Source organism: Alternaria burnsii (genome assembly GCF_013036055.1).
Source record: "Alternaria burnsii strain CBS107.38 chromosome Unknown 740, whole genome shotgun sequence".
NCBI lineage: Eukaryota > Fungi > Ascomycota > Dothideomycetes > Pleosporales > Pleosporaceae > Alternaria > Alternaria burnsii.
Window position 1 is genome coordinate 1486939 of NW_024066112.1, and position 24530 is coordinate 1511468.

At 51.7% G+C, this 24530-nt stretch overlaps 8 protein-coding genes across 8 annotated transcripts; 6 read left to right on the forward strand and 2 right to left on the reverse strand.

The window, feature by feature from the left end:
• Positions 1 to 462: 462 nt before the first annotated feature.
• GT037_005339 (uncharacterized protein) lies at positions 463 to 1020 on the reverse strand (the record flags this gene model as incomplete). The annotated part of the gene is made up of 3 exons (XM_038930386.1): positions 463 to 640; positions 694 to 927; positions 980 to 1020. 3 exons carry the CDS (start codon positions 1018 to 1020, stop codon positions 463 to 465), a joined length of 453 nt encoding a protein of 150 aa, XP_038787336.1.
• A 1893-nt stretch (positions 1021 to 2913) lies between these two features.
• Positions 2914 to 5170, forward strand: GT037_005340 (pumilio domain containing protein; the record flags this gene model as incomplete). The annotated part of the gene is made up of 3 exons (XM_038930387.1): positions 2914 to 3262; positions 3316 to 3673; positions 3724 to 5170. 3 exons carry the CDS (start codon positions 2914 to 2916, stop codon positions 5168 to 5170), a joined length of 2154 nt encoding a protein of 717 aa, XP_038787337.1.
• Positions 5171 to 5744: 574 nt separating this feature from the next.
• GT037_005341 (uncharacterized protein) lies at positions 5745 to 6449 on the forward strand (the record flags this gene model as incomplete). Its single annotated transcript, XM_038930388.1, has 1 exon — positions 5745 to 6449. The coding sequence occupies one exon, from the start codon at positions 5745 to 5747 to the stop codon at positions 6447 to 6449; it is 705 nt and encodes a 234-aa protein (XP_038787338.1).
• Positions 6450 to 7234: 785 nt separating this feature from the next.
• Positions 7235 to 9114, forward strand: GT037_005342 (benomyl methotrexate resistance protein; the record flags this gene model as incomplete). The annotated part of the gene is made up of 4 exons (XM_038930389.1): positions 7235 to 7588; positions 7639 to 7897; positions 7954 to 8381; positions 8431 to 9114. 4 exons carry the CDS (start codon positions 7235 to 7237, stop codon positions 9112 to 9114), a joined length of 1725 nt encoding a protein of 574 aa, XP_038787339.1.
• An 834-nt stretch (positions 9115 to 9948) lies between these two features.
• Positions 9949 to 14112, forward strand: GT037_005343 (map kinase; the record flags this gene model as incomplete). Its single annotated transcript, XM_038930390.1, has 2 exons — positions 9949 to 13531; positions 13580 to 14112. The coding sequence occupies 2 exons, from the start codon at positions 9949 to 9951 to the stop codon at positions 14110 to 14112; spliced, it is 4116 nt and encodes a 1371-aa protein (XP_038787340.1).
• Positions 14113 to 15011: 899 nt separating this feature from the next.
• GT037_005344 (uncharacterized protein) lies at positions 15012 to 18023 on the reverse strand (the record flags this gene model as incomplete). The annotated part of the gene is made up of 2 exons (XM_038930391.1): positions 15012 to 17128; positions 17180 to 18023. 2 exons carry the CDS (start codon positions 18021 to 18023, stop codon positions 15012 to 15014), a joined length of 2961 nt encoding a protein of 986 aa, XP_038787341.1.
• A 1230-nt stretch (positions 18024 to 19253) lies between these two features.
• Positions 19254 to 20564, forward strand: GT037_005345 (uncharacterized protein; the record flags this gene model as incomplete). The annotated part of the gene is made up of 1 exon (XM_038930392.1): positions 19254 to 20564. The coding sequence occupies one exon, from the start codon at positions 19254 to 19256 to the stop codon at positions 20562 to 20564; it is 1311 nt and encodes a 436-aa protein (XP_038787342.1).
• A 736-nt stretch (positions 20565 to 21300) lies between these two features.
• Positions 21301 to 21711, forward strand: GT037_005346 (uncharacterized protein; the record flags this gene model as incomplete). The annotated part of the gene is made up of 1 exon (XM_038930393.1): positions 21301 to 21711. One exon carries the CDS (start codon positions 21301 to 21303, stop codon positions 21709 to 21711), a length of 411 nt encoding a protein of 136 aa, XP_038787343.1.
• Between the last annotated feature and the right edge of the window lie 2819 nt (positions 21712 to 24530).

Here is a 24530-nt window from a genome sequence, read left to right on the forward strand (position 1 = left end):
AGGTTGTTGCATCGAACATCAGTTCACTATCTCCGGCCTGTGCTTAAACCCGGATCAGCAACACCATCACGTCCATTCAACAGAGTGCTGATTGAGCCAATCTAATGGAATGGACTGATCCTACTCTGAGCTATTCGTGCGCAACCTGTTCGTCGTGGGATGGTCCAACTTCTAAAAATCGCATGGTGCATGAACTACAAATGCTCTCCTTTCGTCGCTCGCCGATTGACCTCATGAGAGAATGCTTTGATAACAGTCATTAGTATCTCGCACATAATTGATGCTGGAAAGAATATTCTAAGCTTGCTATGGAGATTCATCCACAATGTTTTAGGCGGTAATGACAGCGCGCATCGCTATGGAGACATACTACGGGCCTACTCAGGTAGCCTACTGTACACAATATTGACGGTACATCCACCGCTAGATATCCACTAGTAGACATCACGACGCTCCTCTCGTCTATGAAGAGTCATCGTCGTCGTCACCAGGAGTAGGAGTGGGGCGTGGAGGGAGCGATAGGCCAACGCTGCGGGAGGGCCTAGTGGGAGGAGATGGCACAGGAACGGCCGAGCGAGAAGGACGAGGAGACGGAGTTGGGCGGACTGAGATTACGAAAGAGCGGGTTGCTGTTGGGCGACTGATACCGGTATTAGTACAACCAATTCCATAACGAACCGTCAAAATACTTACGGCGTGCGCGAGAAGCTGGGAACCGGGCCACGGCTGACTGAGGGACGAGGAGGAAATCCTCCGGTAGGGCGAGGTGGTGCGGCAGGTCCGGTTGGAAAAGGAGGAAGGGCTGTAGGAAGACTGAAGCTTGGGAGAGGGCCGCGCGAGAAGCTTGGTACCGGCTGGCGGGAGAAGCTGGGGAATGAAGGGACTTCTGGCTCGTCGTTATCGTCCTGAGGAGCGGCCGATACAAGGCTACGGATCGGTCAATCACGATCTTGAATAACAATGAAGCGCTGAGTTGTACCTAGTCATTCCCATCACATAAAGAACAGTCGAAAACCTCATGATGCCGTTTCTTTTCCAAAATTGATAGGTGTCTGAAACGTAGACTGAAACTGACGCTGAGCACAAGGTGCAAACACTGCTGGCTTTATACGTATTCGAATCTCCCATGTGTGATATGAAATCTTTTGTAAACAGGGTGTTACAACGACTCCCGGTTAAATCGCAGCTGCCAGCAATAGTATTGCTCGGCGTAAATACGATATCGCGAACGCTCAACACTCTTGCGAATTCCAAGCACGCATGTCGTCAACTAGCCCGAAAACCTATGCAGACCCAGTGAGAGAGTCAGTATGCCATCCGTTACTCCTGGCTCTAGCGAAGGTCGATATGAGGCCAATCTCCACAAAGGTCTAAAATACACCACAGGGTACGCTGATATCAGTAGGAAAACCCGGTTTGCTGTAATGGACCTGCGGCCAGACTCCTCTTCCAGGATCTGAATAGCCAGAAACCTGATGATCTCCCGAGAAAGTGGGTGTGTCACAAAGTCTGGACCAATTCTCTCGAAGATCACACACCTCAAATCTTAATACATTAGTCGTATACTCTTTACCATGTAGACCCTGGGATAGGTGCCTGGCCGTGAAGATTGGCTGTGCGCCATGATACTTTCCAGAAGATCTCACTCGGCCATGCGGATCTTCGAAGCTGAATCGAGTGTCTCTAGATTCCTTGGGAGAGGCCTGGTTGATCGTTCATCCTTATAGCGATCGAAGATTCGACCCGTGGTGCTGCGTCCTTATCTATTATACTGAGCAGGGCTCTCGCATGAAGTGGGATACTTTGAGCTCAGGCAATGCTTGATACAGTTCTGACCGAACAACTCGCATTGCGCACATGATGAATGCCAAGAGAACCATAGAATCCGCTTTCGACCCTACCGGTGTCAAATTTCTGCCTTATGCGATGCATGTATGCCCGGAGATGTAGACTTAAGCGTTTGTCAAGCAATTAGCCGAAGCCTGGTACGCATCAAGAAAGCGCCATCATAGGATGATTGAAGAATGGCCATGCGGGAAACTGCGGAGAATCCTGTGTCGGGCGCAAGGACGTTGCAATCAATATGTAACAAGACGTACTCCATGAAGCAAGGATGCAAGTTTTTGACAGCACCGGTCATGCTGTAGAACGACCGAACAGATCACAGATAAACTGTTTTCCAATCACATCAACATCGCGGTAATTCCTGCAAAGTGACTTGAACAAAGATGAGCCAATTTCAGTGGCCCAACCGGGTTCCTGGGTAAAGAGACGCGTATGCTGTAATTTGACGGATGAATGCCGTGCGCACAGGAACAATAAGCATATTCGGGCTGCGAGCAAGCGTGCCAGAGCGTGTTGTCTGGCGCAATAGGTAACCAGGCAAGAATGTGCCAAGCAGCTGATGAGCATGCAATAACAGAATGTGTGGAAACGGCAAGCCCATCGTGCAACGCGTAGTTGTTCTCGTCATAGGTCGTAACCAGCGTGTGAGGTAAGCGAAGAAGTGCGTTTCGGTTGAACTGTACACGTATCAAGCCCTCATGGAAGGTATACAATGTCACTGTTTGGAAAGATCTTTCAAGGTAGAACGCCATGCGTGGACCTCGGGGTGTAGTGAACTCGATATCTGCTTTCTTCATCAGTGCCCCAATCAGTTCTGAAATTGCGAGTCTGGTTGGGAGCATAAACTCGTTGACTGTGTCGATAGGAGCAGAAATCTAGGAAATGTGCAGTGCAGCAGGTTGCGAGCGGATATGAGATGGAAAGAGGCGGCGCGCATGTGGGACATGGTTCGAGCTAGTCTTGATCGGGCTAAGTGAGAAGCAGAACCCTGGTCAGAAAAAGTTCAGGAAGTCGCGAGCTTTTGCGATCCCGAGCTTGAGGATTGCGACACAACAACCACAATTTATAATGGCCGGAATCAAACGCAAATCCGCGGGCGCAGGCGCGCCTGAAGTCAAAGATAAGAGCAAAAAGGTCAAGGTCGACAAGCCCACCACGAAGCGCGAGGCGAAGCACGACGTCAAGCCGGTCAAGAAGGCAAAGAAGGCCAAGGAGGAGAGCTCTGACATCGAGGAGTCCGATACCAGCGAGCAGGACAATGGATTCTACGGCTTTTCCGCGGCTGATGGTGCCGATGTCGACATGAGCGACGCCGAAAGCAGCGAGGAATCAGCAAAGCCCAACGGCAAGGCGCAGAAGGAACCATCGAAGAAGCCCACAAGCGATGCGGCAGAGTCCAAGTTGGCGGGTCTCAACTGTAAATTACAGCAGTGTATCTATTCTATGGTTTCTTGCTAACTATCCTCCCAGCTACCAACTCGCGAGAAGCGCATGCGAAACAGAAGGCTCTCGCCAGAGAACGAAAAGCCGCGAAGCCGAACGCCGACATCATCGAGCGATCCAAGAAGCTTTGGGAGAAATTGAGGCTGAAGTCGCACGTTGACAAGGAGGAGAGGAAAGGGCTCGTCAAGGAGCTGTTCGAAATCATTACCGGCAGGGTCAAGGATTTCGTCTTCAAGCATGACTCAGTCCGTGTCATCCAGACGGCGATCAAGTACTCAACAATGGAGCAGAGACGCATGATTGCCAGGGAGTTGAAGGGAGAGTTCAAGGTCTTGGCCGAGGGCAAGTACTCCAAGTTCTTGATTGCCAAGCTGGTAGAGAAGGGGTAAGCACAACCATCCTAGACGACTGTGTCGCGCATCTAACCGACTTTAGTGACCCCGAAATCCGCGACCTGGTAATCACCGAGTTCTACAGCCACGTCAAGCGCATGATCAACCACCCCGAAGCCGCATGGATAGTAGATGACATTTACCGAGCTGTAGCCACACCAGAACAGAAGAACCGTCTTCTCCGGGAATGGTATGGGCCTGAGTTTTCAATCAAGGGTCTGTCTCCCGAGGGTACGGACAGCGCAGAGCTATCGGCCATTCTCAAAGATTCCCCAGACAAGAGGAAGCCCATCATGGGCTACCTGGAGAACCAGATCAACTCCCTCATCCAGAAGAAGCTTACCGGCTTCACCATGCTGCACGACGCTATGTTGCAGTACTTCCTAGTCTGCGAGCCTGGCACTGAGCAAGCGAGTGACTTTCTAGAACATCTCAAGCCGGACCCAACAACCAAGGAGGGTGAAGAGGCCGATAACGTGGATCTCTTGAAGAACCTTGCTTTCACAAAATCAGGATCGCGGCTGATGTCACTTTGCTTTGCATATGGAACTGCCAAGGACCGCAAGCTCTTCTTGCGACCGTACAAAGACACAGTCGAGACAATGGCCTTTGACCAACACGCTCATCACGTTCTGCTTGCTGCCATGGCAGTCACTGACGATACCAAGCTTTCGGCCAAATCCATCTTCAGTGAGCTTCTACCAAGCAACGACGCTCTTCCCGAAAAGGTGTTGAATCTCGTCAATGATGCTCGTGCACGCACAGTCTTATTATATCCATTCGTTGGGGATGCGAAATGGCTATTAGACGACAATACACGTGAGCGACTGAATGAGTTGTACGCCATCCGCCAGACTACATCGAAGAAGGACCCCAACATCCGTCTACAAGAGATTGCAAAGAACATCGAACCGCAGCTACTGACCGCAGTCACTGCTCGCGCTGCAGACTTTGCCTCATTCACATTCGGCTTGCAATTTATGGGTGAGGTCCTCGTTGGAGCTCCAGAGGTGGAGCCAGCAAAGCGCAAAGAGGCATTGGCAGAGGTTGCCCGCCTCTCCCAATCGATATTGGACTCTGCTCTTCCTGCCTCCGCTGGCGACAACAAGGCTACCAGCCATGGAAAGAACATGTTGAAGATGCTGGTGCAAGGTGGCAAATTCGATCCTGTCACCAAGAAGGTCATTCCTGTAGAACCTGCACTTGATTTCGCAGACTTGCTCTGGCATCAGATCAAGACCAACATTGTGGACTGGGCGACTGGCCAGGGATCTTTTGTGGTGGTTGCCTTGACAGAAGCCGAAGGCTTTGGAAAGAAGGACGAGGTACTAAAGGCGCTGAAGAAGGAGAAGAAGGCACTCGAGGCGGCTGTCAATCCTCCTGGTGCACAAAATGGGGAATCAAAGGGGAAGAAGCAGAAGAAGGGTGATAAATCGGACAGCGCTCCTAGAGGAAACGCGGGCGCAAAGATCTTGCTTGAAAAGTTGTAGAGTAGCGTACTTACTATCTGAACATGTATGATGATACCCATTCAACGCTTCCTTTGTGCATCCTTTGTTGCAGACGTGCCATGTACCCATTGAAAACGCCGGTTTTCCCTGCCTTGCAAAATCTAGGAAGAGAAGGTTGAGGCATATACTACGCTAGGCCGCATGCTTCACTCTCGTCAAGAGATATTACGAGAAATGAGGAGCAGAAGCTATCATGAAGAAATACATTACAGTGGGTTGTCCTCGCTGATGGATGCCTGCTGGTAGGTCACGGGGTGGAGGCGGTAAGGCCATGTGTAGAGCCAAGTATCCCACCAACCAAGTAGGCAGGTAAGCACCCACGCGAACATGCACCTTTCGCTCTTACCACAAATGTCAACTACCTTACTCGATGCATTCGCTCACCACGTATAATTGTCTTGGTCACTCATTAGCTGCTTCTATAAATAGTATCCAACAGTTGTGGGTGTGTACTTCCCAACGGTGCACAAGAACAAAAATTGTGCATCCAAATTACACATATAACTCACGGCATTTACGACGCGCATCTTATCTCAATCGCACACACAACACAATGTCACGAGAAGTTGTCACTGACGAGGCGTCACTTCCGTCCGTCTTCCAGGCCCAATGGCGATCCAGTCCAGATCCGACGGCACTTCCCTTCCCGCGCGACAACCCGCCTTTCCCACTCACAGCTATTGATTGGCATCAACTGTCCCTGAGAGATGCAGACTTCACACCGCATTCGTGGTCAGATCTACACCATCTTATATCCACAAACCAACTTGAAGAGCTGAAACGCTGGCCCAGCTCATTGAAAGCCTATCTTGCTTGGACGGCGCATGTCAAGGAAAAATATGGCAGTGTTATGACATATCTTCTTGATCAGCGACTGTTATGGGAACCAATCGAAGATGAAACAGGAGCGTTGCGATTTGACGTACGCAACACTACACCTTTTGCGGATTCTGATGACTACAAGATCCTGAGGAACGACTGGACTTATTCGTTTGAGCCCGGTATTCGTCACATTGTGGTTTGGCTGAAGCAGCGACTGCCGGTGGATGCCGCTGGCGCATTGAGTGATGTGGGCAGGGATATGGTCAAGGACTTTGTGAAGAGGGAGTTTAGGGAAAAAGCGGAAGAGCAGGAAGAGGGGAGCAAGGTCATCTGGTTCAAGAACACGACAAACTTGCAAAGTGTGAGGAGCCTAGAGCATGTGCATGTGCTGGTGCGTGACGTAGAGGAAGAGGTCTTGAGCCAGTGGGCAGTCTAGGAGGCCTGATGGATGTCACGGTCTGGTCACGATGGAGGATATCTGCTATCGTGTCTGGGTACATGGGTCTTGAGTATGCAGTGATGGTGATGATTGACCATGGTAAGGATATGTTTGGAGTTTTGGATATTGTCATCGCAGCCCTATGCAAATACACATGCTAGAAGGATTGCCTGCTCGCGAGTACGCTAGTCATGGATCTATGAAGTTGCAGCGCACATGAGTCACTTGCTAGCCACTTCCATCGACTTTGTTGATTGACGTCATCACGTCGAAACTGTGAGCCCAGAACATTACAAACAACCTTAAAGATTAGAATACCAAAATTCTTCAGGCCTCCATTCGCCCATCGCCAGCGCATCCGACTTCTCTAGATACACCGTCGAAGTCGTTCCGCGAGCCTCCGGACGAGTTAGGTAAAACGCCTGATCTCTGCACGGCTGGCGCCGATCATCACAACCGATGAAGATCTAGCATCGTCATTGACTTGTCGATAGCCTCGTCTGAAAACCCCATCAGCGCAAACATTGTGTCAAGCTAAGCTTTTCGAGCCGCAGTTTTCTTGGCGTTGCTACTACAAGGGGCATTTTCGGCATCCGTGTGCACCATTTGCGGCGCCAGGGACGGATAAGCTTCGTTAGGCTTTTGTGTGAGCACTGATGTCGACGATGATGTCAGATATGTGTATCGAACTTAAGCATTCGATGCCAGGGCTTGGTGGAGGCTGTTGTATCACTTGTGACTCTAAGCTTTTCGACATCTACACCTTTCCGTGAGTGAGGATCATGCTGGATCTCATTCGCGACTCGGCCTTTGGCCACATCGTTCGACTTGTGACGCGGAACAAGTACCTTCAATATCCTGAAGAGCAGGACCCCGAGATCTGGAAGAAATATGTCAGTCACGAGAAATCTGGATACGCCGCATACCATGGATCTACACAACCGCCTGAGAACGCGGACGAGATTGATGAACTAACCCAGGCACATGGAGTCAGAAGCCGCGATGATAGACACGACTCTGAGACATCGTCACGCACAATTGGAAATGGTGTCAATGAAGCCAGTGGTGTGAGATTGGATCCTGAAAAGGGTAAGGACCTCCACGTTGTCGATTGGTATGGACCAGACGACCCACAGGTATGTTCGCCGCAGCTCGGGATGCTCGATCATTGCTCACAAGTTATTAGAACCCGCGAAACTGGTCGCGTGCAAAGCGGTACTTTGTTACCTTTGAAATTTGCTTTCTTACTTTCTCCGTATACATCGGCTCAGCAATTTACACACCCGGTCTCATGGACGTAATGGCAGACTTCGGCGTCGCTCAAGTTCCCGCAACATTGGGATTGACGCTATATGTTGCTGGATACGGTCTTGGGCCTCTGCTCTGGTCGCCTATGAGCGAGATTCCTCAGATTGGTCGTCTTTGGGTGTATATCATCACACTTTGTAAGTTCGCCGTCACTTTGCATGACAAAGAGATATGCTGACATAGCGGCCACTAGTAATTTTCGTCCTTCTTCAGCTGCCGACTGTCTTTTCGATCAACTTTGGCATGCTTCTTGCCTTCCGGTTCTTGACTGGGTTCTTCGGTTCGCCAGCGCTCGCCACAGGTGGTGCTTCCATTGCCGACATGTATCGACCGAAGAAACAAGTATACGGCTTGGCTGTGTGGGGAATTGGAGCTGTTTGCGGACCAGTACTCGGTCCCCTTGTTGGCGGCTTCGCTGTTATGGCCAAGGGCTGGACATGGACTATCTGGGAGCTCATGTGGCTATCTGGCTTCTGCTGGGTATTCCTGTTTTTCTTCTTCCCTGAGACGAGTGCACCAAACATCCTGCACCGTAGGACACGAAGGTTAAAGAAGTTGACTGGTGACGACCGTCTTACCTGTGAGGCGGACATCATGTCCCAGGAGATGTCAGCGAAGGACGTACGTATTGAGATCACCCCACTGCGGTGCACTGCTAACATTGTCGTAGATTGTCAACATGAGTCTTCTCAAGCCCTTCACCCTCATGTTCACGGAACCCATCGTGTTTCTACTGAACCTTTACATTGCGCTCATCTACGGACTCCTTTACATCTGGTTCGAGTCATTCCCCTTGGTCTTTGAGGGACTGTACGGCTTCAACCTTGGCCTTGAAGGTGTGGCATTCCTCGGTATCCTCGTCGGCACCTTCATTGCGGTCATCGTACTCTTTGCGTGGAACTACTATTACCTGGAGAAGCAGTTTGATGAGAACGGCAACATTGAGCCAGAGAAGCGCCTTATTCCTGCCATGGTGGGCTGCTTCGCCGTACCCATCTGTCTCTTTTGGTTCGGATGGACGTCTAGGTCAGATGTGCACTGGATTGTGCCCATCATTGGATCGGGCTTCTTCGGTGTCGCAGCCTTTACGCTGTTCCAAGCAGTTTTACCCTACCTATCGGATGCGTACCCAGACTCAGTCGCTAGTGTACTGGCGGGCAACGACTTGATGAGGTCTGCATTCGGTGCCGGTTTCCCACTGTTCGCCAGTGCCATGTTCAAGAACTTGGGCATCAACTGGGCGAGTAGTACGTTGGCGTTCCTGGGTATCGCTTTTATCCCGATCCCATTTGCGCTTTACAAGTGGGGCAAGCAGATCAGACACAAGAGCAAGTTGGCGAGGAAGGATATATAAGGGGGTGGTGTATGCGATACGAGTGTGTATGTAATGCAAGGTCCTATAGGACGGTAATGTTTATTTGTTCAAAGAAGCATTGTGTTCCCCAGATGTGCTTGAAACATGGTCGACGTCATCACCGTCGGCGGCGCAAGTCACTTTTTCCGCGACTCATGCCGCATGGGTGGGCCGGCGAGAGGGTGTGTTCCTTCGGCATAAGCAAAGACGCAATGCTTTGGCGAGCAGAGGTTATTGAAACGGCAGACGTTGTTATGACTTCAGAATGGGAGTGATGTGGGTTGCCGAGCGTCCAACGGCCATGTACAGAGTGGCCTACCTGGGTAGTGTGTCGGAGGTTCCGAGGCCTAGACACATTCGAGACAGACTCTAGACAAATGGGCAATCTGACTTCGCGACGGCGATGACGCTGAATAGGAGGTGTAAAAGTGGCTGGACCCTGATATCCAAGAAAAATGATGTCGGGACGGTGCTGCTTTGGGATTCGCAGGGTGGCAGCACCTGGGGAGTCCTGGGGGCCATGGCAAAGCAGCGTGGTTAGGCCCAAGGCGGCTAGCGTAGCGTAGCGTGCCGTGGTGGCAACCTCATGAACGACAGGCTGCCGCTTGTTGTTGGCGTGAGCAAAGGCATAGAGTAATACAGTAGGGCGTGGAAGGCAGCGGAAGGCGCAAAAAGACTAGTGGCAGGATGAATGGGTTGGATAAGCGCGAGTGAATGGGCTGGATAAAGGTCGTCTGTGCTGCACCGCCACAGCAGCCCGCAAACAGGTTCCAGCGCTGATCCCTTCCACGGAGGGAAAAGAAGCCGGCCGTCGTCGATTAACGTTATACCATCATGGGCAGCCAGGCTCGAGTGCGCTTCCAAGCTCACGACAACCCACTGCTACCAGACGCCATGGCCGACGGGACGAAGCCAGTAGTAGTCAATGCCCCCGGGGCAGCACAGCGCCCCGGTCTCGAGAGCTCGGGAAGCGGCTCATCAGGCGACTCGGATCTGAACGATGCCCACCTTGGCTCCGGTGGCATCGAAGAATACTCATTTTCCGCCGGCGAGCAGCAGCAGCACGACCAAATCGCTCCTCTGCGCGAGCCCCAGTACTCGTGGAACAGCAACGCCTCGTCATCGCGCGCCCGCGGTCCCGCCATCATGACGGACCTGCCGCCTGCCACGCAGACGCAATCCAACGGCTCCAGCAGCGGGCCCAGCTCCAGCACCAGAGGACCACGCCCGTCGGCCGTCCGCACCCCGAGCAACGCATATGCGCCTGCCCGCCGCCCCCAGCAGTTCTCGCTCAACTCCAACACGGCGCACCGGCAGCGCAACAACTCGGCCACGCGCTCGCGCCGCAACCCCAACGCCGAGTACCGCGCGCAGGAAAAGGCCTACGTGCAGCGCATCCGCCAGGAGGACCAGCAGGACGACTTCTTCGACCCGGCCCTGCGCACCCCGAGCCTTGGCTACAGCACCGACTCGGAGACGGACGACGAATCCCCCTCGACGGCCGACTATGTCGACAACGACCCCTACGACCAGGAGACGCTGCTCTACTATGGCAACGACGACATGCAGCCCTCGATCGAGGAGCTCAAGATCCCCGCCAACCGCGAGCGCCTCGAGTGGCACTCGATGCTGGCCAGCGTGCTGACGGGCGACGTGGTCAAGCAGGAGAAGAAGCGCCTGATTGGCAGCACCGAGCAGCAGGGCGACAGCACCATGAAGGCCGAGATCTGGATGGGCATCCGCGCCAAGGTCTGCGGCCGCTCGCTGCAGGCACAGCGCCGCATCGTCGACGACACGCGCGGCAAGATCAGGGCCATGCTCGAGAGCATCATTTCCTTCGAGGTCGGCGGCGAGGCCGAGGCCGGCCAGACGGCAGCCCAGCAGGTCGAGGACATTGTCAAGAAGATCGAAAAGGTCGAGAGCGTCTACCCCACCCGCCAGGCCCTCGAGGCCGCCTACCCACGCGCTGCCTCGCAGCCCTACAAGGACGCCTGCGACGCCGTCATCGCCTGGCACAACACCATCGCCCTCATCAACACGGAGATGTCCATCCTCAAGAAGTGGGTCGGCAACGAGGAGCTCGACTTCACCAAACCCCGCCCGCGCTCGTCCCAGGACCACCATCTGACCGATGACTCTTCGTTTATTGACCGGATACTCAAGGAGGATGGTCTCAAGTCCCTGCAGGGCGACACCAATCTGCTGGCCCCCCTCGAGAAGGTCATCCAGAAGGCCAAGGCTACACTGATCGCCAATGCCGAAGGTTTCGCAGAGAGACATCTCCCCCCTTACATCGAGGAGCTGCTTACCCTCATCAACTTCCCCTCCCGCCTCCTCCAGGAGATCATCCGCGTCCGCCTCTCATACGCCAAGAAGATCAAGGATCCATCACAACAGGGCGTCATGATGGCTGAACAGATGATTGCGCAGTTCCAGATTCTGCTTGCCATGGCTGGTCAGGTCAAGGAGAGCTACATGATCATCTCCCGACCGGAGCCTGGCTGGGACCTGCCACCGTGCATCGAGGAGAACTTTGACCTGGTCGTCCTGGACGCTCTCAAGTTCTACTTCAAGATGCTGAACTGGAAGTTGGCAGCCAACAAGAACACCTTCAAGGAAGCCGAAATCTTGGAACAGGAATGGGACTTTTGCAACAAGCTCGGTCGACAGCTCCAAGGTGGTGACGTCGAGACCGCAGAGCAGTTCAGTGTTCTTACGTCCAAGTCGCTCACTCGTCTCAGCGCCCATTTCGAGCGAGAACTGCAACGTCGGCCAGACGAGCTTACAGGCTCCGAGATGGAGAAGCGATACAAGCAGATTCTGGACTCTGTCCGTGTTCGACAGCGTAAGCTGTTCCGTTTCTCCAGGATTCTCACACAGCGCTTCGAGAACTGCACCGAGTTCAACATCAACAACATCGACCTGGATGAAGAGCAATTGCAAGAGCTGTACGAATCCCTGGTTGCTACTGGCCACTTCCTCGTCGAGACTACTGGCGGAAACAACACTGGCATCTACATTGTTGCATCACCGACTGCATTGGACCGACCAAATGACATTCAGTCACTCCTCACAACCTGCTATCACGCCGAAGAAGCTCCGGAAGACCCCTCCAACCCGTATGTTCTGATCATCCGACCAGAGCAGCCCCTGTACTGGCCTGGCAAGAAGATGTCAGCAAACATCATTGAGCCTCATCTCGACCTCAAGCCCGGGCGATTACGGCTCGTCGCGGATGGCTCGCAGCAACGCCTAGCAAATGCAAATATGTCGTTCCTGTCATCAATAGGATTCGAATTGACCACTCTGATCGATCAGCGCGCCAACCTGCCTCGTGTCAATGCGGAATTGCAGAAGATCAAGAAGACAGCATACAAGCTATCCAATACCATCATGGACAGCGTTGAGATTGTCCGCAGGCAGACTGTTGGTCTTGACTGCCAGGATCTTATCCAGACTTGTTTCGCTTTCGCAACCGAATTCGGTCAACGTTCCGTTCTTTACATGGACTACAACCGAAGGGCCATGAACAACATCAAGCTAACTAGATTGGCACTTGATTGGGTCAGTTTCATCTGCGATGACTGCATTGCCTCGGATCGCAAGACATTTCGATGGGCTGTCGTCGCTTTGGAGTTTGCCATGATGATGACTCGCGGCCAAAACATACTTTCCATCAGTGATGAAGAGTATTCGCAACTACGACTCAAGGTTGCTGGCTGCATGTCCGTCCTCATCTCTCATTTCGACATCATGGGCGCGAGATCCACTATCGCAGCTCAAGCTGAGCGACAGCGTCTGAACGCTATTGCCGGCAAGAGCTTGCTCGACCCTAAGAATGCAAAGGACGATGACGAGTCCATTGAGATGACGCAACAGCAGTGGATGCAAAGCCTTGAAGAGATTGATTCCTTCCGCAAAGACAAGGAGGCCGAACGTCAAGCCCTTGGTAGGGTGCTGGAAGACTCTAACGAAGCTGATCGAGCTTTGACCTACCTGTCTTCCTCTGCGACGAACGTCACACTTCGATGGCAACAAGGCCAGTTCGTTGGTGGCGGTACATTCGGATCCGTTTATGCGGCCATGAACCTCGACTCTAATCACCTCATGGCTGTCAAGGAAATCCGTCTACAAGATCCACAGCTTATTCCCACCATCGTTGCACAGATCAGAGATGAGATGGGCGTACTACAAGTGCTCGACCACCCGAACATCGTGTCCTACTATGGTATCGAACCACATCGAGACAAGGTGTACATCTTCATGGAATACTGCTCTGGCGGTTCGCTTGCTGGACTTCTTGAACATGGAAGAATCGAAGATGAGACTGTCATTATGGTTTACGCGCTCCAAATGTTGGAGGGTCTTGCCTACCTACACGACGCTGGTGTCGTGCACCGCGACATCAAACCTGAGAGTGAGTCTATCGAGGCATGCTATTGTTGAGTTTTACTAACGCGGATAGACATCCTGCTCGATCACAACGGAGTTATCAAGTTCGTCGACTTCGGCGCTGCTAAACTTATTGCTCGCCAAGGTCGGACTCTCGCCGCGGAACACAACGCCACACGCCAGGGCCGTCAAGGCTCCATGACCGGAACACCAATGTACATGTCACCCGAAGTCATTCGAGGTGGAAGCACAGGGCGTCACGGCGCTGTCGACATATGGTCGCTCGGCTGCGTAATCCTCGAGATGGCTACTGGTCGCCGCCCTTGGGCTTCCATGGATAATGAGTGGGCCATCATGTACCACATTGCCCAGGGTGACCCACCACAACTGCCGTCCAAGGAGCAACTCAGTGACACTGGTATCGACTTCCTCAAGAAGTGTTTCGATCGCGACCCGAACAAGCGAGCGAGCGCTGTCGAGCTGCTTCAACATGAATGGATCATGACGCTCCGTGCCCAGCTCAGCCTGGAGCCAGCAACGCCAAGTGATAGCAACTCGAGCAGCGGAACACCACAGAGTAGTAGGCAAAACTCCAACTACAACTAATTCCTGACGCCTCCATCATCAAGCTGTGTCCAAAATATTGACACGGTTGGCTGATGGTGTATAGTGGCTCGTCGGCTTTCCATACATAGAGCTAGTCTCGATTCCACTATCAGTGGTGCGCCTCATTTAAGCACCTCTTCCACAAACTCTGATGTCAGTCCTTTTACTCTAGCACCGGGCTGCTCGACTACGGGAGCTACACCTTTCCGACAATTCAACTTCTCTGAGCCTTAGAGATGATCCGCCTTTCTTCCATCTCATATCATGGCCTATACTACAAGCTCTTAACGACCCAAAGACTGTACTGTTTTTCCTTCCTCCGTTCCACTTCCCGCCAGCGTCTCTTGGGAAGTTTGAATGGGACGTTGACATAGGGTATCTATCTCACCTTTTTCTTTCCTTTTGTCGGGCAGGGAGTTCTCTCTCGTATAGCCACTGTCGGTCGGTTGGGCATTCTGCTTTGGGTGTTTCTGCATTAGCGAGGGCGTTTGTCCATATTGGCTTCTTCATTGGTTTGATTATCGTCTTTGTAACCTATGCTTGCTTTGAGTGGCTTTAGCAAGCAACAGCACTTTTCCTTTAACCTAGTTGTCTAATCGTCGATACGATGAGGGCGATGGGGTAGATACCAAGCAACGATTGCCCTGCGAGGCTTATACACCCTTTGAATCTGTGTGCACATGTTTATGCGTTGAAAAATTGACGAGTCTCAGAGACTGGTGGTGAAGTGGTTCCAGTAGGTATAGATACATTAACATGACTCTGCAAGGAACACATGTGCTAATGTCAAGGTCAATCACTTTCAAACTGTACTTGCGAGTTTCTATATCGCATGAATTCATAAAACAGACGCTTGAAGGTTGCTCTAATACCAAACTACAACTGACACATATTCTCCGTCACTCAAATTCAGCCTTCATCTCGGCTTCCCTCGTCTTCTCCCTTTGTGCATCGTCCCACACATGATCAATTTCTGCATTCACCCAATCGTCCCACGTACCGAACTTGTCCAATCGTTCCTTCACACTTAGACCATCATCTCGTGTCCTAGTTTCCATATCAGCCCCCGCTTGTCTCAGCACCGCAAAAGTCTTAACCCAGCACCCCGATACAGCGTAATGCAATGGCGTCCACCCGTCTTCATCACCGTGGCTGATATCCGCACCATGAGTGATGAGCGCTTGTGCAATTTCAGGATTTGAACACAGACATAGTGGCGTTCGTCCTTTCTTATCTTCGTAGTGTGGTGATACACCCCTGGATAAGAGGAGTTTTGCTGCAGAGAAATTATGAAACTCGGCTGCGAGATGAAGTGGTGTACGGCCATTGGCATCGCGGACTGTGATATCGGTATATATATAGTTGAGCAGATCGAGAGCTGGGTGGCCGTATCTGGCGTCCATAGGCGACATGTGCAGAGGTCGTTTGAGCGCGATGTGTAGAGCACTGTCGCCTGTTATGGGGTTGACAATGTTAACATCCAGGCCAGGTCGATGTGAAAAAGGGGAGAGCAAGAGGGATACACTGGTGGGAGAAGGTGCCATGCAAGCGAGTGCAAGAGGTGTGTAACCTTTGTTGTCTTGTCTGTCGATGCCACCCATGGAGCGGTGTGGTAAAATCTTCTCGAGCACACGCAGCATACTCTTGCCTGCTGCGTAATGTAGCGCACATCTTCCATTGTCGTGCGTAATAGATGATGGGTACGCTCCTCGTTCGAGCAGATACAATGCTGCATCTTCATGGCCCGCCGATATCGCGACGATGAAAGGCGTATAACCGGCGGGATCGCAGCAGTTGATGTCCATCAGTGGTTCTTCATCATCAACATTCAGACCAAGGAGGAACTCGATCACTTCAATTTTCCCATGAGCTGCGGCGATTTGCAGAGCTCCATAGCCGCGGTTGTTCGTGTCCGATACATCTGCACAGCGCGTAGCCAAGAAGTTGACCAGCTCGACATTACTCTTGCATGCAATAAGAAAAGGTGTATGGCCATCGTTGTCCTTCGCGTTAATATCGGCCCCTACTCGTCGAAGTTGATCTATCAAGCCCTTCTGCTTGTAATAGACAGCAACGTGCATTAGGGTAGACCCATCCTCGGATCGATCTTCGTTTACGTTCGTGAAATCAAGCATTTGGCGGGCCATGTCTGCGGCCTCTAGGACGATTTCGTTGTCGCAACTGTCGAACTTGCGTACTACACGGGCGAAAGCGCTGGACTGAGCATTCTGTCCGTCCATTACTGTGCACCGACCACTCGCCAGTAGCATCTTCACGACAGACGTGCATTTCTTCTGACCATATTCCCAACCAATTATTGCTTGATGCAGTGGCGTAAGTTCGCAGCCTGTGGCATCTTTCGAGAGCTTAGCTGGATCGGCGCCTGCTTCGAGGAGTGTTTCAATGAGTTTCAAGTTGTGCTTGGATATTGCGATAGTGAGTGGCGTGTATCCAGCGGAGAAGACCATACTTGGATCCGCTCCTAATCTGAGTAGCTGTGCAGTGATTTCAGTATCCTCGTAAGCAAGTGCAGCGCGTAGCATATTGATCATAGCCTGTGATCTGACGAGCTTGCCACCTTGATCCAAGACCCATGGAATCCAGCCTTGCCACTCGGATCCGGTAAACCTGGAGTCAACATACCGATACATGATAGAGACGGTATTCATCAGTGATCTAACCGTTGTCTCGGATTGTGCAGTTGCTACCTGGAGTGCGACACTATCCTTTGGGTATCCGGGTCCGCCAACAGCTTCTAAGAGGACATTGGCAGTGGTCAGGTGGCCTTTCTCCATAGCGAGTTCGAGGATAGTGTCGCCATCGCTGGTTAAGACATTAGGATCTGCTCCGTGTGACAGCAGGGCCTGTAGTACTTCGGCATGACCCTCATTTGCCGCGAAAACCGCCGGAGTCCAGTCTTGCGGCGAAATACTCCGTGTGTCGATGTTTGCGCCCTTCTTGATCAGTAGTTCTACAATTGATAGGTGACCTGACATGCTGGCGACGGATAGACAGGCTGCTGGAGTCAGTTTCTGTGCATTATTTCTTGTCGAGTATTATGACTTACTCAACCCGTCTTCACTACGATCATCGACTCTGGATCCCTGGCTCAGCAAATAATCAACGACTTCAAACTGCCCTTGACTCGCTGCCCACATTAAAGCAGAACCACCGTTCGCATATCTTTCATGCAGCCCTGCTCCCTTTGCAAGCAGCAGCTTGACGACTTCGAGATGTCCTCTCTCTGCTGCAAGGATGAGAGGCGTCTTCCCGCTCGAGCAGGGTCTGCTGATGTCGACGCCTTTACTGATTAAAAAATCAGCCGCGTGTTTCATTCCTTTCCCAGCAGCCCAATGTAAAGCATTTATATCGTCATTACCGGTCGCATGAGTCGGTCCAGAATTAGCTTCCAGGTCAGCGCCATAATCTAAGAGAAGTTGGATGATCTGAGGTGCGTGTTCTTTCTGCTTGACCGCATGGAATATCAGAGGTAAACCGATGATTTGAAAGTTCGCATCGGCGCCCCTTTCTAGCAAAAGTGCTATGTTGTCGATGTGACGCTTTCGGATCGAGTCAGCGAGTGCCCGTTCTTTCTCATATGCGATGAGATCGACGTTCACACTATCATCTAATTCCCCTTTCACGCTACCGAGGTCTCTGGGCTTCCTCGCATGATGGGAATTACCATAGTTCAATCGCAGATCTCGATCTTCCCTTGCCAACTTCATCCCTTCTTCTTGCCTTATTCCTTCTACGACCGTTGAAACCAGAGTCGGGATTTCGTGTGACGATTCGGGTATGAAGTCATCAAGGTCGCTGCCCACAGTGAGGCCGTCATCGTCAGAGTAGTCGTCGTCCGCCGGAAACACGCTTGCAGCTTGGCGTGAATCCGGTGTAGTCTTCGCGCTCATGTCAGGGGGATAGCGAGTGTATGCTGGGGCATTAACGTTGTGCGACAAGAGAAATGCAGTGTTTCAGAGGGATCGTCAAAGCCCTCTTGTCCACTGTGGTTCAAAATGCGAAAGGCTCACGCTGCGAGTATGTGCTGGCAAGCACCATGTCTATGCTGGCTAAATCAGCTGCTAGGCAGCACTGCTGTCGGCAGGCTGCAGTCAAAGGCACGACCATCATCAGATTGGTCGAGCGTTTTCGCAGGTGTAAGCTCAGTCTGCTGCAATTGGCGGGGCAGTGTGGCGCATACATTCGCGTCATGCAGCGAGGTCTCAGGTCGGTCGATTCGTGGATGTTAAACCACAAACCAAACCTATAGCACCCAATGAGGGTAGTGGACACTGACCTTTCGGTGAATGGCATGAGAAGACATGATAGTAGAGAGAGAAAACAGATTCGGGCCACAAGGACCAACAAAAACCGTGCAAGGGCGTTAGGAAGACCGTACTGCCACAAGGACAAGTAAGAGCTGCCTAGGCCGTTGTAAGAGAAGATGGTTTGAAAGCTCAGGTTGTATTGTAGTGTGGGACGTGCGCGCGTCGCGTCACAGCTCCAAGCGGAAAGAGCAAACGCAAGGAAGGAGCCGTTCTCACAAACCATCAGCGAGGGGTTGACGTCAATACTCCCAAAAGGCCAGAATGATGCTACCTGTTTCAGAGACAACTCTGACATGAGAAATCTGTTGTGGGCGAGTAATCAATTAGCGGAACGATGAGCGTGTTCGTATACACCTAGAAGTACGCCACTACATTGGGCGCATGTAATCTTTGGCTAGTCGACAGGCATCACTTCACCACCTGCGATCTGCAAGTCATCTCTATATGTACACGTAGCAGAGTAGACTCTACCGAAGCTCCCTTGGACGATGTAGCGCGGGGCAGCGCAGGCTGTCGAGAATAACAATCAGTGTTCGTGGTAGTGGATATGGGGAGACACAAGACGCTCTATAGCGTCTTTCGTATACGCTAGAAGAAGGTCCAGGGGAATTGGCGGTATCCTCATGTTCCACGAAGACATCTGGCAAGATACATAGTGCAGGTTGTTTTCCTCCGTCCCATCTTTAGTCGGTGGAGAAATTATGCCGAGCCGCACTAAACCCGTTCCACACTTGTCGACTGCTGCACGAGAGGCATCATCGAACATTGAATCGCGACATCGGCTGCCAAACCACAGCCAACTCAACAAGCGCAATGAAGCCCGGCAGCATGCCAGCGCGCGCTCAGTCGCGGTCGGTTTGCCAACTGTGCAACTATATACTACAACAGCCTGGAAGTCGCCGGACTTTCCTCTCCACATCATTCCGAGCGCCTTCGATACGACGACAAACCGCGTCAACCCCGAATGCATATCGCAATCCGTCTGCAGTCCGTCCACGAAACATCACCACGACAAGCCGGAAGGCAGCAGTGGTCGACACTAGCGACGATGGCGGGCGACAATATTCGGAGAGAATAGTGTCGTTGAAGAGCAAACTCGCTCAAGTAGAGGCTCGGATACAAGAGATATACAATTCATCCAAAGTCGAGCAGGAGGCGGTCATAATGGAAGCATTTGAGGGATTGAACTACGTTGCACAAGAAGCAATAGCGATACGTTTAAGACAGCCTCCAGCGACGCAGGCGCATATAAGGCAAAGTAGCGCTGGGGCCATACTCTCTGGACTGGGTGCTGAGGAGGAGGCAAAGACGGAAGTGAAAAAAAGTTCAAAGCTTCTTGGACTGGATGCGCTACCCTCGCCATCGTATCTCTCGAAGCTCGCGGAGAGCCTTCTCAAACACGAGAAGGTCTTCCTATCACCAAACATCCTCGCGATATACATCCACATACAGCGGCTCCTTGCCCGACCCAAGTCCATTCCAGAAGCGCTCTACCTCTACGCGAACAAACCAGTCCCCGTCGAAGGTTCTTCGCCTCCCAAGTTCTCACGACCCTCTCCCAAGTCAGCAAAGCAGGCCATTCCAGCCGATCTCGCCGACGCAGCGCTCACCGCAGCAATCGACGCGAAAGATCTTTCTTTAGCCCTAGATGTTGTTGACCACAGCTATCGTGCTCCTGCGTGGCGGCGGCACCGCATAGTCACAAAGCTGGGGCTGCCCGGTATCTTGACGGCTATCACCCCACTTGCTCTTTACATGATCGCCCAGGAACTATCCGTATACAGCGGCTTTATCGACCCTTGGACTTTCAAGCTGTACGCGTTCATGGGCATGAGCACGTATGTTATGTGCACGGGAACGCTCGGATTCGTGGCCCTGACGACATACAACGATCACCACGACCGAGTTGTCTGGCGACCTGGTGTTCCACTGCTTGATCGATATCTGAGAGAGGATGAGCGAGCGGCCTTGGACCGCATAGCTTGTGCGTGGGGTTTCAAGGAAGTGTGGAGGCGAGGTGATGAAGAGGGCGAGGACTGGGAGGGTTTGAGACAGTGGATCTTGCTCCGGGGTATGGTTCTTGACAAGCCAGACCTAATGCCTGGTATGAACCCTGGAAGATAGTTTAGCAGTAGTAGCAGTAGCATGAAAGCACTGGACACTCAGACAAATTATATGTTGAGCATTCTCTACCATGCAGACAAGCCGCTCATAGACTCCGCATCATATGTCATATCATACCAAAAAAGAGCAAATGGATAGGAGATATCGCAAAACCAAGAGGCCCTGTATAGTTCCGCATACATGACACGGGTAGCCGAGGACGGCAAAAAGGTTGTCATAGGTTCTGCTATGTGTGAACTCAAGTTGTCCACACTGGCAAAAAAGTTGGTTCGTGCGACACCTGTGTGATTCGAACACACGCTCCCGAAGGAACTGGCTAACTTTCCGGTGAAGGACTAGCAGGCCAGCGCGTTAACCACTCCGCCAAAGTGCCAGAGGTTGCTGCTTTAACTAACTTTCGGATTGTAATAATATATAGTTTAGGAAATTTCGAAACGTAGACAAATGGCAGCGACGAAGACGGGACTCTTTGACTCGCCGTACGGCATCGTGTCAGTGGAAGCATTCTAGGCACCAGCCTGTCGTTATATGCGTGACGATGGCGGGGTAAGCTGTCAAGCTACCCCACCAACCTCAAGCTCTCCAACGCGTCTTGCTTACTGATTTCCGCCACAACTCCACCCAACACTGAGCCTTGCGTACTCTCAACTTCACGACTCAATGCGCATCTCTGGCTCGATTGCCGAACACAAAGGTATCCTCACTCGACGCGACACACGTAGAACACGGTCCAAGCATGTCCGCCGACGCCGCTCCGATCACCTTCACGCGCTTCTCCAAGGCGCTTGAAGACCTCTCCGTCGAATCGCTCTACGCCAAATACTCCGAGCTTACCAACCAACTCAACCATCTTGAGTCCAGCAACAAGCAGCTCGAGGAGTTTGCGCGGGAAAATGATGACCGCGACTGCTACGAGGCACTTCTGGAGAACAAGCAGGTTATAAAGAGGTTCGAGGAGAGGAGGGAGGCAATCAAGAACGAGGTCAAGGACGTGAGGGGTCTACCGTGGAGACCGAGGGAAGAGGAGAAGGTTGATGGTGCTGCGGTGAACGGCCATGCGACTACGGCGACAAATGGTACGGCAGCGGGAGAGCAAAGGAATGGTGATACTTCGGCGCCAGAGGCAGACGACGGTGTGTATCTTTGATAAGGTCAGGATTTCAATACGATTTACAAGATGCGGCATGGCTACCGGAGAGTGTCAAGGTGATGCACAAGCAAGTGCTTCGGTAGCCGCCGAAATCTCGATGGGGCATAAATCAAATGATCAACAAAAGTACGTATTTCCATGCTTACCTGTTTTTCCTCACTCACAAATCTGTAGTATAAACACGATCAACTTCAACGATTTCGGGATTGTGTGGAAGCATAGCGCTTGATTGGCACTTCGATTAAGATATAGCTCCACATGGACGACGTCTATTGCAGTGCAGTGTCCCCCAAAGCACCTGCGGATCGAAAACACCAGGCTTTGAGGTACGTAGAGATTTCAAAGCGTCCTAGAGAAGCTTCGAGTGCTGGACATGTGCATTCTGTCGTTTTCAGCGGAGATGCATAGTTTAGGCCATAATGGTACATTTCGAGTGTTTCGTTCTAAAGACATGGTAGAGTTACTATAGGCAAGAGAAGCTGGCGAAGAGAGAGGGGTGTCATATGGCTAAATTGATTATCTTGTGATGCCTGCAATACAGTCATCCGTTATACATGCGTAGGATGCTACAGTCATGTCGATCAAGGTTTGTGATCTATATCATTCATCCAAGAATTTAGCAGAGCCACAACTCGCAGCGTAAGAGTGCGATATCAAGATGAGTTATACTACTAATTGTGTGAAAGAATATGTAGTACCAAATGGGCAGTGGCTGAGTAAGCCCTCGGCTCGACCACAACACAACGTCACTACCCTCAACGCAAGTGCTTTTCACCTGAACCACAATATTCTTATTTAGCGGTGTAGCAACACTTGAACCTCGAGGCTTGTACCCTACGATCAGAATAGTGGAGGTTTTGGTCATTGACAGCTCAGCCCAGCCTTACAGCAGCCAGATCTCCCTCAGACATTGGTCTTGTGGACCAACATGCTGGCGCTTTTGAACATTATCTGACACGCCACTCTCTCTGAACCCTGCATGTAGGATTCATCGCTGACCTCGAGAAACTCAATAGCCGGCGCTTGCACAAGTTGATTGTTAGAAGAAGTTGTACGGCGCACGAGAAAGCTTAAACGGCTGTAACACTCGTCTCTGCCTGAACAGAGGCCAGATTAAATGGACAACACATACACCGCAAACAACGTTTTTTACTACCCCATGGGGCTCGTATGTGCCTGATCCGTGCCACTATCCGTCTTGGGAACGTTTTCGGCAGTCTTGGGAGATGTTTAGTGTCTTGGGCGCCTAGTATGCTATCGAGCTTTACGAGGCTTGGTATGGGGTACAGTGGGTTCGGAAGGAATCCTGGCTCATATGATCGACTCAGTTCCTTTTTCGTACAAGCGAGCGCTACCTGTTCATGTGGAGATATCTTCACATGTAAGCAATCCCTCTAAACCATCGGAAGGCTTACTCTGCGTGCCTGTACTGCGTTGGAGATTCAATCTGTCCAATCTATACCAGATTCGATTCCTCACTTGGGTATTGCGCCACGCTTGCAGCCTTCACTACTAGACCATTTAGAGTAGGTCACCTGGAGCAGCTGGTCAACTTTGGCTGCTCGGCATCAGTCTTAGTTGACTTGGCTGAGAACAGTGCTCGGTGGCGCCCCTACCGCCACTCTTCATATCAACGGGTAGAGAATTTCCACGAGTCGACTGAGAAACCGACCCTACCGCCTTGTCTCCATACGAATCTTGGATGAATTGCGGTAGGAATTTGTGGTAGGTCTACTCGGCGACCATGTCCTGTCCATCTAGAACATACAGTCGGACATTGGGCTTCATGGTCTATGCGCGATCAAGACCAACTGCTTCCGATCGCTCACTGACTCGAAGGCGGTGCAGAACCGGTTGATGTCTTCCGCTGTGCGACGCAGACAAGAAACGAAACAGAGATCCACTACCGTTGACGTAGTAGCAATCTCGCAACGATGAGTATCAATGCGCCGCAGCATAAGCAATGCCAACTTCAACCTCGCTAAGATCCCGTCTGGCTACCCGCGATCGTTCCAAACACTGGCATTCCCACCGCTAACACATTTGCGCCACTGTCGCTCCTGTTGACCCTGCTTCTAGAATCCGGCCACCGGGTGTTTCAAAGCGTTTTGACATACGAACATGGCGGGCACTAAACCTTAAAGGGCCGAAATGGTGGGTTCTGGTAAACACCCGGTGGGAGTTTCTGTATCACAAAGCTCACTACCACTCGCATTTCAGGGAATACCGCCGAGATTTTGTTTCCAGCAATCAACGCGTCAGTCCACCCTGCCGTCACAACGAGTTGTTGAAACAAAAAGTCTACCAGATGCAATCGCTCTGCCTACAGCAAAGGATGAATTGACGTTGAAATAAAGCTACCAAGCCTCAGCGATCAAACCATTAGTTGCCGCAGAAGCCTGCATAGAATTTAAGCATATACTCCACCACGACTTGGCGCGTCTTCCCCAACCGGGCTTCATGTGCGGCAAAGTAACCCTTTGCCGGGCACTCCCCGCATTACGGAGAATTGCTGTCCGTGCAGGTACGCAAAATCCCTTGAAACATCATGTCATTAATATACCCACAACAACGGAACAATATACCAGGCCCCAAACGGCCGCATGGCATGGACGATCAATTTCCAGTGCTAGGATGAGCTATGGTACCGAGGCCAATGTGAACGGTCGAGACAATGAGGTGGTTTATGGAGTGGAGACGGTGTGACAGTGCCTTGCAAGTATGGTTGGTAGTTCTGATGCTAGTATGAACATATAAGTATCCTGTCGATATCCCTCTTTAAGGCCTCACTCCACACAGCCAAGCTTCTCTTCCAA